At 36.0% G+C, this 18,132-nt stretch overlaps 1 protein-coding gene and 1 non-coding gene across 3 annotated transcripts in view; one reads left to right on the top strand and one right to left on the bottom strand.

The window, feature by feature from the left end:
* Positions 1–741: 741 nt before the first annotated feature.
* The window catches only part of Fut8 (fucosyltransferase 8), a 102,173-nt gene continuing 84,782 nt past the window's right edge, over positions 742–18,132 (bottom strand). For both annotated transcript variants that reach the window (XM_042691830.1, XM_042691831.1), the window contains 3 exons: positions 16,521–16,697; positions 8,140–8,290; positions 742–1,729 (listed from right to left, as the gene is read on the bottom strand). In XM_042691830.1, the coding sequence (XP_042547764.1) occupies positions 1,412–1,729; positions 8,140–8,290; positions 16,521–16,697 (646 nt within the window). In that variant the 3' untranslated portion in view covers positions 742–1,411. The remainder of the gene's footprint in view (positions 1,730–8,139; positions 8,291–16,520; positions 16,698–18,132) is intronic.
* LOC122118002 lies at positions 6,005–6,111 on the top strand. The gene has a single exon (XR_006149282.1). It is a non-coding gene; the product is annotated as a U6 spliceosomal RNA (small nuclear RNA).

The following is an 18,132-nucleotide window of genomic DNA, read 5'->3' on the forward strand; positions in this document are numbered from 1 at the left end:
TCTAGAGGCAGAACACATGCTATGAAATGGTCTTGCAAGGAATCTGGAGGAGGCTGGTACTACATACAAACTGGAATGTTTTTAGGAGTAGAAAAGCTCAGAGAGAAAGCACCAAAGTCTTATGAAGTGATTATAACACAAAATTACTAAAATGAAGTATTTGGGAAAATTATCTCCAGGTTTATCATGGATCTCATACTAATGTCTCTGCTATGATCATTAAATTCTATATAGTCCAAGATATACACTTCAGAAAGACTCAGCTTTCCAACCTCAAAGAATCCTGGTACTTTCAAAAGCAGGGCAAAATAGGAAAGGGCACAGATTGGCTCCTGGCTGAAACAACAGGACCTAATTCACACACACACACACACACACAAAAGAACAAACACAGTAAGATTACCAAACAAACCTGAAATGGTTAGTTTTACAAATGGAGGTAACAGTTCCTTGGGAGCAAGGAGTATGGTTATTTCATTCAATTAAAACAAACCAACAATGTCTAAAATAAGAGAATGAAAGCTTCCCTAAACAATGTTCTTAGAAACTCTGTAATGTACACCAACTAAAATAAGTTTTCAATATTAAAATGGACCAGTTAAAACCTAATTAATTATTCTATCAGAAAGAGAAAAAAGTAAAATTGAAAAGCTAGGAAATTGTTTTTCTGTCATAGCTCTTCTAGTATAAAGCTGATTACCACATCATTCAGTGATAGAAAAATCTAGAAACTTTACAAAATTCCTTTTTAAAATTTATTTTGTTATCAAAGAGAATGTCCAGAAACATTGAATACTAAAGAATTTGTTCATGGCATCGTTTTACAAAAGTTCCTAATGGAAAGTGAATATTTTATTTTCTGATGTATCCTTCACTTATTAATGATGAGACTGAGAACTGAATTGATGCAATTACTTTAAAAAAATCTAGACAACCTTATAAAGGAAAAAAAATCCATTCTCATTCTGAATCTGTTGTCTGGAGTTATTTCGGTAGTCACACTGCCACCACTGGCTAAGAATGAACTTTCCCATGGGAGGGAGCCATTCTTGTCTTCTTAGTGAATCACACAGGTCTCTCAGATATAGGCACCATGTTTGAAGTCTTACGCATAATGTCTGTGTCACTTAAATTATATAATGTGGCAGTGTTTGTTTCATGGGCACATAATATTTAAAGAAGGGGCAAAGTAGAAAATAATCTGTTTCCATGTTATATGCAAGTACATTACTGTACTGTGCATGGGCATGAGGGCATGGTAAAGAGGAATTCCACCAAAAAATCAGCTGAGAGTTCCCAGTTGCTCTTGTTGCCAAGGGTATCTGTCATTTACCCAAGTAGTCTTCTTCATCTGAGGGTTGGCAGAAATGATGCCAACTGAGTTTTGCTGTCCATATCATACGCCTGAACTTTATTTTTCAGCCTCAGGATATGTAGGATATTTGACTGTTTCTATCTTCTCACGGACTTTGTAGGAGGGATACAGTCCTGTTCTTCCCAGTTTTCTGTTGACACCTTTAGAATAGCCATCCCAATGATTTCCAGCCACACCAATGATATCTCCAGGTTCCATGGGAATTTCCTCTTCAGTTCGAGGTTGGTGAGGGTAAATGGCAATTTGATTGTGGGCATTTTGGCCCCCAAAATAGTAGATGTCATCTAAGGAATGGAAGTTTGCAGAGGCATCAGGATGCAAAGTCTGCATGATTTCATAAGCAACTCGGCAGACCTTGGGAAAGAATGGGGAAAAAATTTGTTAGTACAGTGTATGATAGCTTTACCTCCTAAGCAATCTGAAAGCTGGTGGCCAAGGATGGGCCCCTAGACAGAGAGGGCTAAGAAGCAGTGAGGTCACAAGTTTTCAGTTTATGTTCTGTCAAATAATATCACAGTCATTCTTCATCTGTTTGTCTCTGTTAAAAAAAGTACACAAAAGACAAAAGCAATTTAAAATATTAATTCAGTTAATATTAACAAACATTTACTGAGAGCTATACAGATGTCTAGGTTGGGCACAAAAATGAGTGTTAGTACCCTGAAGGATTTTAGTTAGGATTAGGATTGTAAAAATTTAACACAAATGCTGTTGTTGCTCTATTTGCTTCATTTACTATTAGTCAATTGCACATTCTTTTCTGCTAACTTAGAACTTGATCTCAGAACCCTTCCACTAGAGATCTGTGTAATTACTGATAATCAACTCTCATTGGCAAGTTAGTTAAGACATAACTGCTATTTCTGTTCTAAAGAGTTTTAGGTGTACTGTGTACATAGTAGTATACTGACAAAAGTGTTTTGGGAAGGTACATCTCTATGATTAGTGTAGTTTTAAGGCTACTTCATAGGTTCTTCTATCCAAAGAGTATCTTCTCTGTCCGCTGAATGGCAGGTAAATTTCCACAATTTGAGTTTCATTCCTTGAGCTTGATAAGCTTGGTGATAAACTATGTCCTTTTAAGAATTAAGGAACAGATTTGGTATAAAGTAAATGGGTCCCAGAAACTTTTATAAAGAATAGGTAATGACAGAAGAGAGAGCAATCTTTTCCCTAGAAAATTCTTCCTTTTTACATTTAACTCAGGTAAAAATACATCCCTAATTTATTTCAAATTTTCTTAATCTCTAGCTAGTTGTGGTCATCTCAGTTAATGAAATTTCATTGTTTTCACATGAATACTTTTGCATTTATTTTAAATGGTATTATTACTAATAATCATTTACTTATAATGCAGCACTTTGGTATTACTCAGTAAACTTTTACAATGTTGTATTCATACAGATCAAAAAGAGAATGAAGATGCTTTTTGTTTTTGTTTTTTGTTTCAGTGCTGGGGATTGAACGCAGTGTCTGATCCATGCCAACTAAGTTTAGTATTATTTATACCCCTAATCCAAGATACACATTCTTTTTTTTTTTTACATGTTTAATAATAATTTTTATTTTTTTATTTTTATTTTTAAATTTTATTCTATTTTATTTTTTTTATTGTGAAAATACTGTACAGAGGGGTTACAATTACATGGGCAAGATAATGAGTACATTTCTTATCAAGCACTGCAGCCTCCTCCTTTGTTTCTCCTTCCTATCCCTTCCTATCCTCCCCTCACCTCCCCATCCAATCCAAGATACACATTCTTAACTGGTAGAATCAAATGGAATCTGATTAGGTTAACCATCACCTCATATTCCTGAAGAATATGAATTTTCCATACTTCAGGAAGTTCAGAGGGGCAATCTTGAAATGCTCCACATGAAGCTAAGGTTAGACAGGTTACTTCACCAACTAACAAGTCTATCTTGGGAATGTCAATACAATTGGAACCACTGGTAGAATATTGAAATCATAATCAAATGAGGCTCAAACATACTTGGAACTTTTAGTTCAGATTCAGCCAAAATCTACACAGAACAAGTGAAAGTAAGTGGGAACTCTGGAAAGAAAGGGGCTAAAATACTGTCATGTGCCACATAATGACATTTCAGCCAATGACAGACCACATAGACAATTATGATTCCACAGGATTTTCGCTTAGAGATGTCATAGTCATCTTAGTTCATATAAGCATATACCTTATTCATGAGTGTACCATCATGGTTATACAACACATGACTGTAATGTAAACAATGAAGCCCCAACCACGCAAACTAGAATAAAAAGGCAGAGGCTAATATTCATTAGCTTTTGCTGTCCAATATTGTTTTTAGGTTATCTGATGTAATCCTCTCAGTATTACCAGAAGATTCTATCATTATGCTCTCAAGCACACACACACACACACACACACACACACACACACACACACACACACACACACAAAAGAACCCTGCATTTAGGTAAATAATTAGAACATCGGAGGGTACATAGGTGTCCAAAAATTATCTGATGCATGCATAGTGTACTATGCTATAATAAATATTTTCTCCAGAATGGACATGCAAGATCATGGATGATATTTAATCTTGAAAGTCTGCATGTAACATTGAATAATAGTTGTCTTCTTCTACTGATGAACTGATCAATTTGTCAATTTAATGCAAAGGCCTAGAAAGATTACTATAGTGTTGAAGTTGGCATTCAATCAGCCTAGGTTTTTTTTCCTGGATTTTACCAATTCAAGTCATGTAGCACTAAAGCTTACAGTTGATGCTAATATTCTTTAGGTACTTGGTAGGTTACATAGATGAGAATAGTAGTCTATGTTGTATAAACATACAACATGACTACATATAATTTTTTAAATACATCACCAAGCATATTTACTACCCAAAGACAGCTACACAAAACAGGAGTCACACACCTATGTGAGGGAAACCCTCTTTGACCTTTACACTCCTCTGAAGACATTTACTGTTGATGATTCTGTCTCTGAGAAGCTTCTTTTCCTTTCTCTTGATAAGGGATAAGGGACATACATTTGCTTGGTTCTTCCCAATTGTTTTTGAGGATCTAGCTATGTACCTAACTGGCCAATTGGTAGGTATACACAGTAACCTCTATGCATACCTGACATCTCCTATTAGAATGAATAATTAGAGTTACTTTCCCAGGTGTGTACTTTCCCTGAGGTCTAGACTTTAGGACTACTTAAAGTCTATTCCTCAAGTCCAGGGGTCCAGAGTTTCCTAACCTATATACAATGGCATTTAGGGGCAAGGTAGCTAGTCTTTTTTTTGGGGGGGGGGGAGGGGGATCGGTCATGGGGCTTGAACTCTGGGCCTGGGTGCTGTCCCTCAGCTCTTCAGCTCAAGGCTAGTGCCCTACACTTGAGCCACAGTGCCATTTCCAGTTTTCTGGTGGGTTTATTGGAGATAAAGAGTTTCACGGACTACTTTCCTGCCTGGGCTGGCTTTGAACCATGATCCTCAGATCTCAGTCTCCCACATAGCTAGGATTACAGGTGTGAGCCACCGGTGCCTGGTGGTAGCTAGTCTTTGTTAACGAGGAGCTACACTGTGCATCATAGGATTTTTACCAGCATCCTTAGTCAGCAGTACCAACTCAAGTCGTGACAACATAAACATAAGCATTGCCTCAGTTAAGAAACACTGTTGCAGTCATAAGTCTAAAATAAGTCTAAAATAAGTCATAAGTCTAAAATAAACAATGTTTATGTGTAGATGGTACTGATACAGTAATGTATTCAGTGCTTTTGTTTTCTGTCTTCTGATCCTCTTGTTTTTTTCTTTGTCAGTACTGGGTCTTGATCTCAGAACCTCATACTTGTTCAGCTGTTGCTCTACTACTTAAGCCACACCTCTATGCTGGCCTTTTGATATTTATTTTGGAGATATCAGCTCACAGACTTTTCTGCCTGGGCTGGCTTCAAACCAGGATCCTCCCTCTGGATCTCAATCTCCTTAGCTAGGTTCAGAGACATGAGGCACGGATGCTTTGCAAATTACAGAACTGTTTGTTTACTTTGGTAGTACTAGGGGTTGGAATTTAGAGCCCCAAGCTTGCTAGGTGGCATGATACCACAGTGCTATGCCTTCAGTTCTTTAACCATTGTTAAGAACGCTATAGTGAGCCAGACCACAATAGGAAGAGCGTGCTTCCCCAAATAAAGAATACTGTTATAAAAAAGCTGGGCACTGGTGCCTACCCCAGCAATCCTAGCTATTTAGGAGGCTGAGATCTGAAGATCAAGTTTCAAAGCCAGCTTACGTAGGAGACTTATCTCCAATTAGCCAACAAAAAGCTGGAAGCTAAACTGTGGCTTAAGTGGTAGAGCACCAAACTAGAGGATAAAAGCAAGGGCAGAGCCCACATCCTGAGTTCAAGCTGCAAGGACTAGTATACACGCATAAAAAGGACACTACTATGTGTGGAAGGGAAATTCTTTTTCTGTTCCCTTTTTTTTTCTTTTAAATATGTGCTTTCAAACTTAAGACTTTATAACTAATTGTTACCCAAAAGCCAATCACCTGATGATGGAATTTTATCCAGGGTTGAAGAGAAACTCTACTGCTCTGCTCTGTTTTACACATAATAAAACCTCAAAAGTGCTCGCTTCGGCAGCACATATACTAAAATTGGAACAATACAGAGAAGATTAGCATGGCCCCTGCGCAAGGATGACACGCAAATTTGTGAAGCATTCCATATTTAAAAAAAACAAACAAAAAAAGCCCTCAAAGCATTGAGACCACAGATTCCAAGAAACAGTTCATATGAAGAAAGACTAATGCTGAGAGAACTCTTTGTATCCAAATAAATGAGATTCATGGGTTGGGAAGGTGGCTCAGTGGTAGAGTGCTTGCCTTGCATGCATGAGGCCCTGGGTTCCATTCCTCAGCACCACATAAGCAGAAAAAAAAGCTGGAAGTGGTGCCATGGCTCAAGTGGTAGAGTGCTAGCCTTGAGCTGAAGAGCTGAGGGACAGCACCCAGGCCCAGAGTTCGGGCCCCACGACCGGACCACCCCCTCAAACAAATGAGATTCATGCTTACATACTTTATTATTTCTAAAGAGTCTTGTTAGTCAAAGTTCAGCCAAAATAATTTATTCTCACTAGAACAAAAGCAAAACTATGTCCAAAAATAGACTTGAATACCTTGAAATGTCTTATGCCAAATTTCACAAACAAAAGGTTAACAGTAAAAATACTACATGTTCATATCTTGAGTGTTAGTTTGCCAAGTATGATCACGTCCATTATCACCTATCTAGTTGATGACTTTAGCAATTCTAGCACTTCTCTCATGTGTGGAAGTTAGAACTAATTTATAGTTGAACAAGTAAATAAATACATATGAGGTTGTAGGCAGGTGTATCCAAAGATATTGACTGAAGTATGATATCTGTAGGGGATAATTCAAATAGTCTAATAATACTTGGGTAGTACATAGTATTCTTATTCCATATTAAAGGGGATTGTAGCCTTTGCCTGGCTAAGTGTCTTTCTAAAATTCCTACCTTATACCAGGCATAGTGGTTCAGTCCTATGATCCCAGCACTCAGAAAGTGGAGGCAGGAAGATCATAAATTTGAAGCCAGCTTGGGCTATATAAAAGATCCTGATTCAAAAACCTCTGCATTTCTTTATTTTCTATGAAATCTATTCCAATGGAAATGATGTGGCTATTCTCTTTCATGTTTTCTTTTCTGTGCACTATCTCAATATTTAAGCACACTTTTTTTTTGGGTCCGGTCGTGGGGCCTGAACTCTGGGCCTGGGTACTGTCCCTCAGCTCTTCAGCTCAAGGCTAGTGCTCTACCACTTGAGCCACAGCGCCACTTCCGGCTTTTTTCTTTTTGCTTATGTGGTGCTAAGGAATCGAACCCAGGGCCTCATGCATGCAAGGCAAGCACTCTACCACTGAGCCACCTTCCCAGCCCCTTAAGCACACTTTTATTTTACACTAATTTATACTTTGGGGAAATTCTTCTTCAGTTGTTTCATGTGAGCATTTTGAGTCTGAATGAGGGCGAGGACTGTTATCTCCTTTCAAGTTCTCTCAGTGCCTTGTATAAACTTGAGTACAAACAGTCATTTAACAGCTGGTTAAATCAACTAACTAATAATATGTGCATAAGTGAGAAAGAATAAAATTCAAAATAAATATTGTTATATTGATATTCCACAGGGCATAGGCTGATGGGAAACCTTATAAAAATATACAACCAAACCTATAACCTATAATTATATGCAACAATTAAACTCAAAGAATGAATGTGATATTGTATGGCTTAAACTTAATATATAACTTCTTGCTTAGTAGAAATGTAATAAACTTGAAAAGGAATTTCATTCACTCTTTCTTCTCTTCTATAAAGCAATTAAATGAGGCAAAATGCTGGGCTCTGAAGTCTCTCAGTATCAGTGCAATGATGTGTTGAAATGGACAGATTCTGGTTACAAGCTGTTAACAAGCTGAGTACTTTAAGTGACTCTACTAACTGGCTTTAGTGGAGATGAATTCAACCATTGCTTGTAAACAACTAAATATGCAATGTACTCAAATACTGACTCTATGGAATCTTAATTCTTTCACAAAAGATGTTATTACTAAAAATAAAGAAAACTGTACCTGAGTCATGCTAACATTAAAAAACACACAAACATAGAACAATCATGTTTTTGACCCTGAAGTGTCCCCAAACAACTGTAATTTAAACATGTCCTACTGTTACTTACCTGTGATGAAAAAGTGCACACTAAGAAGTCTGCCTGAGAGAGAAAATGTATATCCAAGATCACACCCCGAAGTGAATTTTCTGTGTATCGATTGTGTAGTCCAGCTGACCAAGATATAGAATTATCACTGATAAATTCATAATTGGGGTACCTGGAGGAAGAAATAAATTTGTATATCATCACTGAGATTACAGTTTCTTATTAGGAGAGAGACCATCTTTTGATCAAGAGCTCTCTTCTTTGTAACAGCAAGGAGAGCATTTATTTAATAGAGACAGCATTGAGGTATCTTTGAATTCATCAGTGGAGTGGAAAGCATTTTAAAATGTGGTACATACTAAATATTATTGGAGCCAGGTATAGTGGTGCACATATATAATCTTAGTTTAGCAAGAGAATGGTCAATTTGAGGCTAGCTTGAGACACTGTCTAAAAAAATGTATTGCTGGTATATTATACAAAAAATACATACACACATCAAAATGTCCTTTTATCAATGCATGACAGAGTTGAAAGCCGAAGGTTCCTTATTCTCTTCGTAATGAGTATTTGATCACTGAACTGTAGAGTATACATACGATAAAATTTCATTATTTTTTTCATTTATAATTTGTGATAAATAAGATTTGGATAAACTTTATAAATTTCTTAGTCACTGATATTACAAGTTAATAATATAAATAAATAAATGCTTTAAAAATGTGTCAGACATAACAGTCTCCTCTAACTCTCTTAAACAATGATGATGGAAAAGGTAACCCAATGAATTTAGAAAGACAAATTCCATGTAGATATCCACCCAATAATAATATGTGATAGTTTACTTGAGGCGGGATATGTTTCAAAATATTAAAAGTCTGCCACATGTTCAAATGACTTAGATGTTTCACTGTTCTGCATATCAAGCAATCCATGGTCTCAATGCACACGTTATGCTGCAAGCCTTGGGCAGTTATATGAAAAGGGGATAACTGAAATCACTTTGTAGAATTAGTAAGAATTAATACTCTAAATATCTAAGTGCTGAGAAGAGTGCCTGACATGTTGTAAATATTAGCATTGATTATTAAAACAGCATTCACCAAAATATCCACCTAATTTTATTTCCTACTTCTTAAATGTCTATTCAGTATCACCTCAGCAGTGAGGAGTTTGGCAATTCCTATCTCTTTTTCCTGCTTAATTTTTCTCCACAGTTTGTCAGTTGACACAGTCATTGTTTGTTTATTGCCTACATCCATTTCCCACTTCAATTAGCCCTAACTGGATCTATAAGGGGAGACATTTCATCTGCTCTGTTCACTGTATTATTGTCAGCACCTAGAGAATTAGGAGTATAATAGAGGATAAATGTGTATTTCCTGAAAGAATAATAGTTCTTATTTAGAATCCTTGAAACATTAGGAGTCACTTTACGTGTCAGTCTTTTAAACAGTATTTCCCAAAAGTTAGGGTCACATCTTATTTTTCTTCACATGTCAGTAACAAGAAGTCTGAACAATGGTGTGCCTATAAATACAAGTGAGTGTTACATTTGTCTGGGATTTTATCCTAATCCCCTAACAGCTGCTTCAAATTTCTTGTCATTTTGCAGCTACCATAGAGCTTTTCTTCATTGCCTCTGTAACAATGACTGTAAATGCAAAGTTTCTGAACACTATTTCAGACTAGCATTCAGTGTTCAGATCTATTTGACCTTATTATTTGATATTTTGTCCTTCTTGGCTTAGAATTAGGGAGATGAAGAAAATTCTACTTTTGTTCTAAAAGAAAAAAACCCTGAAATATGTTTAGTATGATTCCTATGAAGCTACATACCAAGGTATGGGGCAGAAACAGTAACAGATACATCTGAAAATGCTTGAGGGTGAAAGAGAGGGGAACTGACAAAAGCAGTTCAGATTTTATCCTTGGATCAAGACTAATTTTGCCAGCATAGTGTGGGTACTCAGTGAAACAAAGGAAAGATCTGATTATTGAGAAGTGATGTTAATATTAGTAGCAGACGCTCTACAACTTGAGGCTACACCTCAGCTCTTTTTTGCAAAAAGGGTCACTCCTCTCTAGAACCAAAACAAAAAGATACCATAGTTTCTTAGACCTTTCGGTATATTTGAAAGATGACTCCCTGAAGAATACTGAAAGCGGGGGGGGGGGGGGGGGGGGGTTCAGGGAAGTGAGTAATGGGGAAGATTTTGCATAAATACTTTTTATGTTTTGCCCCTAAATACATCAGCAGTGGAATTCTTCTACCTTGAAGTTGCAGCGATGGTAATGAAATGTTTTTCTTTTTCTTCTTTATAAAAACCTGTTTTTAATCATCTAGAACTAGACTAAGAACTAGACTGCAGTATAAACTACATCAAGATTTTTTAAAATGTTTTTTAAAATGTCCTGGGATTTGAACGCAGAGCTTTGGCGCTATCCTTGAGCAAGTTTTTTGAGCCATAGTTTCACTTGTGGTATTTTGGTGGTTAAATGGAAATAAGAGTCTCATGGACTTTCCTGCCTGGGTTGGATTCAAACAGTGATCCTCAGATCATCTCAGTTTCCTGAGTAGCTACGATTATAGGTACCTAGTAAGGACATTTATTTATGCTATAATTACTGGCTGTATGTACATGCTCTCTACCACCTGGCTATTCTGTGGGGCAAGAAAGCCACATATCATCTTTTATTTGCCTTTGTATTGCTAGTGCTCGATATTTGCCTCCCATGTTACAGGAACAGAAATAGTAACTACACCACTTATTCCTTAGTCTTCATTTTACAGGGCAACCAAACACTTTACAAAAACTTTTAAATGATTTTTTCTTGCCTCTTCTCATTTTAATATACACAAGGAAGAATTCGTTTCACATTTTTTATAAAGAAAAAAACATGTAATTCTTTTATTAGTTTCTTTTCTTTTCTTTCTTTCTTTCTTTTTTTTTTCGGTTGTGGGGCCCGAACTCTGGACCTGGGCACTGTCCCTCAGCTCTTCAGCTCAAGGCGAGCGCTCTACCACTTGAGTCACAGCTCTGCCTCTTTTTTGCTTATTTTTTTCAGGTAGGGTTTCACTGGGCACTGGCATTAGATTCCTCCCTATGATTGCCACATAGCTTGGATTACAAGTCTGTCACCATGCCCTACTGGCCAAGATGAGGTTTTGCTAGCTTTTTGCCAGCCTTGAATTATGATCTTCCTGAGAGTTGCATCACAAGTAGCTATGATTATAGGCTACCATTCCTAACCCAACCTGGGAGAATTTTTTTCATTTATCTTTATTTTCAAAATATTGTGAAATATTCCAAAGGGGAGTTTTTATCAATGATAAAGTTTGCAAACAGCTTATAGTACTGAGTGTGGCCTTTTATCTCATGATGCTTTTCCTTAATGAACAAAAGTTCTTCCTCTTAATGAAATAATTTACTTTTTTCATTACTGTCAGGTGTTCAGCCTGTGCTACTTAACAAATCTTTCTCTACCATTCATCCAACCTTATTTTCAACTATGTGGAAAAAATTCTATTTAAAGTCTATCTCATAAACAAATTTCATCATTTTGTTTATCCTCCTTCCCAATCAGAATGGTATTTTTATAGTGTTTTCTAACTATTATTGTGGCTGTCCCATAGCAAAAGATATCCTCATCTTACCAATATCTATTATTAACAGATTCCCAGATATGGAAATATCATTTCTTCTCTCCATTCCACTTAAATGTCATGTGTTATAATCCTCTATGAAATCAAAATCTCTTTGGAGAGAGGAAAGGGAATAACAAAATGCTGAAGCAAGGACACAGGATGACCTATTGCAACAATGATACTCACAAGACACCATGTTGGAAATGAACTTTACAACTTTAGGAAGGGGAGGAGTGGAGGAAGTGGGGGAAGGAAGGGATAATAGGAGAAAAACAAAGGAGGGGGTGTAACAATGCTAGACAAGAAATGTACTACCCATTACCTTACTGATGTAACCTTAACCTCTCTGTACAGAATCTTTACAAAATAAAATTTACAAAAACAACAACAAAAAATATGGACTAGAAAACAAAAAAAAAATCGATATCTCTGGCCTATAATTGTTTAATTACTATAATTATTACATTGGATCATATATATCACTAGTGTTTTTACTTCAAAATATCATTTATCTTTCTTTTGTCCTTTATTTCTATTTGCATCCATCTATTCCAAGTGAAACTATTTTTTATTTTTCCTGAAGAACACTTTCTCATAATTCTATTGATAGAATTTCTTTGCCTAAATATGACATGGGCCTTTTTTTGTCTCATGTTTGAAAGCTACTTATCATTTTATGGCTTTCACAGTTTCTATGAGGTTAGCTGTAAGTCTGCTTGGCTCCCATTTGAAAGTAATATCTTCTTTTATGCTGTGGTCATTTTCATTTTTTCTCTTAGCTTTTTCTTTTTTTAAGTCATTTTATTATGTTGTGCCTGAAAGTGTATGTGTATATATGTGTGTGTGCATGTGTACTATACTTCTTGGTTTTTATGGCATACACTGAAATCTATAGATTAAGATTTATTTACTGCTTTGTCTGCCTAACCCCAAGAGTCAGCTGAAATCTCAGCTCAGAGTCAGTTGAAAGTTCTGCTCAGCAATTCAGTAGTACCAAACCAAACTGGAAGATTTCAAAGGCTTGTTTATCATTTTATTTCACCTTAATTTTCACTATCTTAGAAAACAATCTTGGATGTTAGGCACTGGTGGCTCACGCCTGTAATCCTAGCTACTCAGAAGGCTGAGATCTGAGGGCTGTGGTTCAAATCTAGCCCAAGCAGCATGAAAGTCTGTGAGACTCCTATAGTGATTACCATGGTTTCCTAAAATAGCAACAGAATTTTAAATTATATGTTTCGCTATCAAACTAATTGTGAGAGCTATAAAGCAGAGTTAAGTTATAGTAATAAAACATTTTAAAAATAATGGGAAAAATCTCCAGAAAATAATAGAGAGAAACAGCACTTAAATTTCTGAGAATATCTTAGAAATGATAGAAAATTAAAATGAGAGTATTTCCAAAAAGGAAAAAAAATCTGCATGAAATGTCACCCACTGTAATTTATAAAAGACTATAGAGAAAATTGCTGTCTAGACTGTCACCAGGACAGGAGTTGAAGCTGGTGACTACAAATAGGAAATTCAAGTTTTATTGTTCCCATAGTCCAAGTAGATACTGCTAACTTTACTACAAGAGCTGCTTATATACAAATGTCATGCTGTGCTACTGGATCGGTGCTACAAAATGTCATTATCCTTTAATGTAAATAGTTCAGCCTAGAAAATAATGCAAATATTTTATGTAAACTCTGTATCATTATTTATGAGTACACATAAAAACTGGGAGAGAATGAAGGAAAGGAAGACATTGTCCAAAAAGTAATGTACTTATTACTTGACATGAAATTGCAACCCCTCTGTACATCATCCTAAAATAACAACTGAAAATCTGAACTGGGCACTGGTGGTTCACGCCTGTAATCCTAGCTACTCAGGAGGCTGAGATCTGAGGATTGTGGTTCAAATCCAGCCTGGACAGGAAATCTGTGAGACTCAGAAAAAGCCAGAAGTGGCACTGTGGCTCAAGTGGTAGAGCACTAGCCTTGAGCACAAAGAGGCTTAGGGACAGAGCTCAGGCCCTGAGTTCAAACCACAGGACTAGAAAAAACAAATCCCTAATCGCCCCCCCCCCCCCCCCAAACTGAAGTAGAGGTATGGCTTCAAGTGGTAGGGCGCTAGCCTTGAGCAAAAAGAGCTCAGGGACGGTGCCCAGTCCCTGAGTTCAATCCCCACAACAGAAAAACAACAACAACAACAAGACATACGAAACAGTCTTACTGTCCAATATTAGGAGAACACATGGTGTTCAATGGTGAGCAATGGTAGATCTATACAGTGAATATAGTCACTAAAAATACTTTCATATTGTACCTCTCTAAAAAATACTGAAAGCAGATGGGAAACAATATTTTATGCAAATAGAATCTGAAAGAAAATCAGTATCTACACTTACATCAGAAAAAATAGACTTTAAATGAAAAACTGTAAAAGAAGAAGGCCAAAATATAATGTCAAAGAGGTCAGTTCTCAAGTAGTTATAAATGAGCACCAACATCAGACACCTAAATACACAAAGAAAATAGATCCAAAGGAAGAGATAGCTGAAAAAAAAAAATCAAGGAACTTCAATACCACAACTTTTTTAAATACTGGAAAATTCTAGATATAAAATCAGTAAGGAAACAATTTTACGTATGGCTAAGACTAACCGAACAGTTACTGTATCCAAAAGCAACAGAATACACATTTTTCTTAAATGCACACAGGACATTTTCCAGATCATATGTTACGCCACAAAACAAATCAATAAATTTAAAAAGTTTGATATTAAGTATTTTTTTTCTGCCTGTAAAGGAAATAAATGCAAATTTAACAACATGGTCCTGAACATCCAATGGGTCAAAGAACAAACCAAAATACATCTTGAAACAAGTAAGAAAGGAACACAACATACTAACACTTACACAGCAAAAGTGGTCTTGAAAGGGATATGGATAGTAATGAACACAACATAAAAATAAATAATATCATGTTTCATCTCAAGGAACCAGAAAAAGAAAAAAACTAATTAAGCTCAAATAAAGAAAGAAATAAAAAAAATCAGGAGAAATAAACAAAACAGAGATCACAAAAACAATTTAAAAAATCACAGAAGATGACTTTTTGAAAGAGAAAATCAGTAAGCCTTTAGCTAGATTAAAGAAGAAAAAAGGAAGATACAAATTAAATCAGCAATGAAAAGAAAGATTACAACTGATATAAAAGAATTACAAAGGATCACAAGGGACTAGTACAAGCAAATATACATCAACAAATTGGATACTCTAGAAGGAATGCATGAATTCTTAGAAACTCTACCATGACTGAATCAGGAACAAGCAAAAAATCAGAACAAACAGAACAGTAATGAGTAGTGAATTTGTAATAAAACATTAATACTGCTTTTAAACCCTTCCCAAAAACTGAAGAGGAAGGAATACTCCAAACCCCCCGCCCCCTAATTGTGGAGCTTGAACTCAGGGGCCTAGGCACTGTCCCTGAGCTTTTTTACTCAAGGCTAGCACTCTACCTTTTTAAGCCAGTTTTTCTAGTGGTTAACTGGAGATAAGTCTCATGGACTTTCCTGTGCAGCGCTGGCTTCAAACCATGATCCTCAGATCTCAGCCTCCTAGGTAACTAGGATTATAGGCCTGAGTCACTGGTGGCCCTCGAACTTTCTTTTTTTGTTAAGACTGAATGTTGGTACATCATTTTGGCTGGCCGCTAACTCATGATCCTTCTGTTGTGACCTGCTTACTGCTGGGATCACAGGTATGTGCAACCATGCCAAGAATACTCCCAAACACTAGGCTAGTCTTACCTTAATAACTAACCAAAGTCAGACAAGAACATTACAAGAAAAGAAAAATTCAAAACTACACTGCTGATGAACAGATGTAAAAATCCTCCACAAAATACCAGCAAACCAAATTCAACATTAGATTAAACAGATCCTCCACAATGATCAAATAGGATTTAATTTAGCAATTCAAAATAGCTCAACATATCTAATTCAACAAATGTGGTATGTATTATGAGAATGAAGAACAAAAAAAAACACATTATTATCTCAACTGACAGGAGAAAGCATTAGATAAAATCTGGTATCCATCTATGATAAATACTCAAAAGTAAGTTGTATTTTGGAGAAGTATATCAACACAATAAAGGCAATACTTGATGAGCCCATAGATAATATCAAACTCAACAGTGAAAAGTTGAGAACTATTCCTCTAAGATCTAGTACAGGAAAAGAAAAAAAGAGGGTGATGAGGCACCCTAAAGATTAAAAACAAGTTTGCAAACCATACATCAGATAAGAAACTAGTCTCCAAAATATGTAAAGGAACTCAAATATTCAAAAGCAAGAAAACAAATAACTGGACTCAAATATAGCAAAGAAACTTAACAGATACCTCTCAAAAGAAGAGATATAATTCAAGAGGCTGTAGTTAGGACAAATTTTTGGTATGGAACTGGCTTCCAGCAAAAAAAAAAAAAAAAAACTAAAAGGGGAGGGAGGAGGAAAGCTGGGGACATGGCTCAAGTGGGACATCTACCTGTATTTCAGTATGAAAAGTGAGATGTTACTATAAGGTATCAGATATAATTTGGTTAGATTATGATAGTCACACAAGATGTGGTCATTTGATCTTTAAAACCTCAGTAATTAGCGATAACATTTTGACAAGAATCACGTTATGTGAATAAAGGGTAATTTTCAACTAAGAGAGACAATCCTACTTTTGAACTATCAACTTGTCTAACTTACTTTGTTTTTGCTTCCTTTAATAAAGAAGGGTCATCAGTGGCCAAATACACTCTTTTCTTATCCACCTGCATTCTGCGTGCAAGAAGCTGAAAATGTTCTTCAACATGTACCATGTACTCCTCAATGGGATGGAAGGCTGCTTCTGTTCCCACTTTGTCTGTGCGTCTGACATGGACTCTGGAGGAGAAATTGAGATTTTTCTGATCATGTACATATCCATTTGTATTTTGGGTGTATTTAAATCATATCCCCAGACAAGGGGACATTATGGGTATCTTAAATAAATTTTTATTCATTTTTATCATTAGAAAAATATATTAAAAGGATCCTCACAAAATATTTGTTAGCACAAGATGAATTAGAAAATAAAGCTTTTGAAGAATGTTTTCTTATAGAGAAAGTAATTGGCATATCAGGAATAAAAGGGGACTAGGTAGCAAAATGCCCACCAGTTATTCACAAAGAAATAGAAATAGTTTATAAGGTTTATGAGACAAAAATGATACCAAGATTCACAGTTGTATTATAAAACATTAAAGATACTGTGTATACATTTTGATGCCAAAGGGTTTTTCATTATTTTACCCTGTAGAGTTATTATAATTGCCACCTTGTAGAATTTAAGGTTATCCCAGGAAAATATAGCCTGCATGGGTTTTTCCGTTAGCAAAGTTAAGGCAGGCAAATCTTTAAAAGAATTTTATTATTTTATGTTCATGGAGTAAAGTTCAAGTACTTTTGATGTGTTTATAATGAATTTCCTTTCTCCGTTTCACTCTATAGATGATGTAGATCTTACCTACTCTATTAAGGAAAAACCCTAAGATTATAAAATTAGGGACACAGATTTGCGTTGTCCTGCACTGCATATGGCATTGCGTTCTACTGCCTTTCCTTTCCCTTTTGGTACTGGAATATAAATGGAATAAAAATTTCTTTAGAAATAATCAAAGTCCAAGTTTGTTTTCACAAATAGACTGTCTTCCACCTCCAATTACAAAACCACTACTTGTGTAGAAAAAGTAGAATAATAACTTTGTATTCTTGTGGGTCCTGGCCAAGCTGCAGACCACTTTGTTTACATTGTACATTTCAAGTGGGGCTCTGATTTCACTGGGGTTATAGCCAACGTCCTGACTATTCTTTCCTTTGTATTCCAGACTACAGTCCAAATGTGAACACGATCACAGAACACCTATTCTGTTATCTTCTTCTTCCCACACTCTTAACCACTGCTTCTCTATGGAAATTGCAGTTGTTCAGTGTGCTCCATAAAGATGAAGTGGGGCAGAAAGAGTGATTACACTGAATTTCAATGAAAAGTTTCCTGAGAAACACTATTTAATATTCTGATTTCACCATGTACTTTCTTTAGCTCCAACATTTAGAATAGGGAGCAGTAATTTCTCTACATATAAAGACTAAGACACAAAGGAAGGTGTGGAGCCAGAAATGTGAAAACAAAAACTAAAGGAGATCTGTAATATGGAGGAAAAGTTGAAGAAAAATGAGCACTACTGAGCAATTTCTGTGCTGTTCTAAATGATCAAAGGAAGAATAGTCTTGTGTTCTAAGGTCAATTCTGGAACCTCTATTCTTTGGTGAGATTATG

This window comes from Dipodomys spectabilis, unplaced genomic scaffold, assembly GCF_019054845.1.
Source record: "Dipodomys spectabilis isolate Male_0828 unplaced genomic scaffold, ASM1905484v1 ptg000146l, whole genome shotgun sequence".
NCBI classification, from domain to species: Eukaryota; Metazoa; Chordata; class Mammalia; order Rodentia; family Heteromyidae; genus Dipodomys; species Dipodomys spectabilis.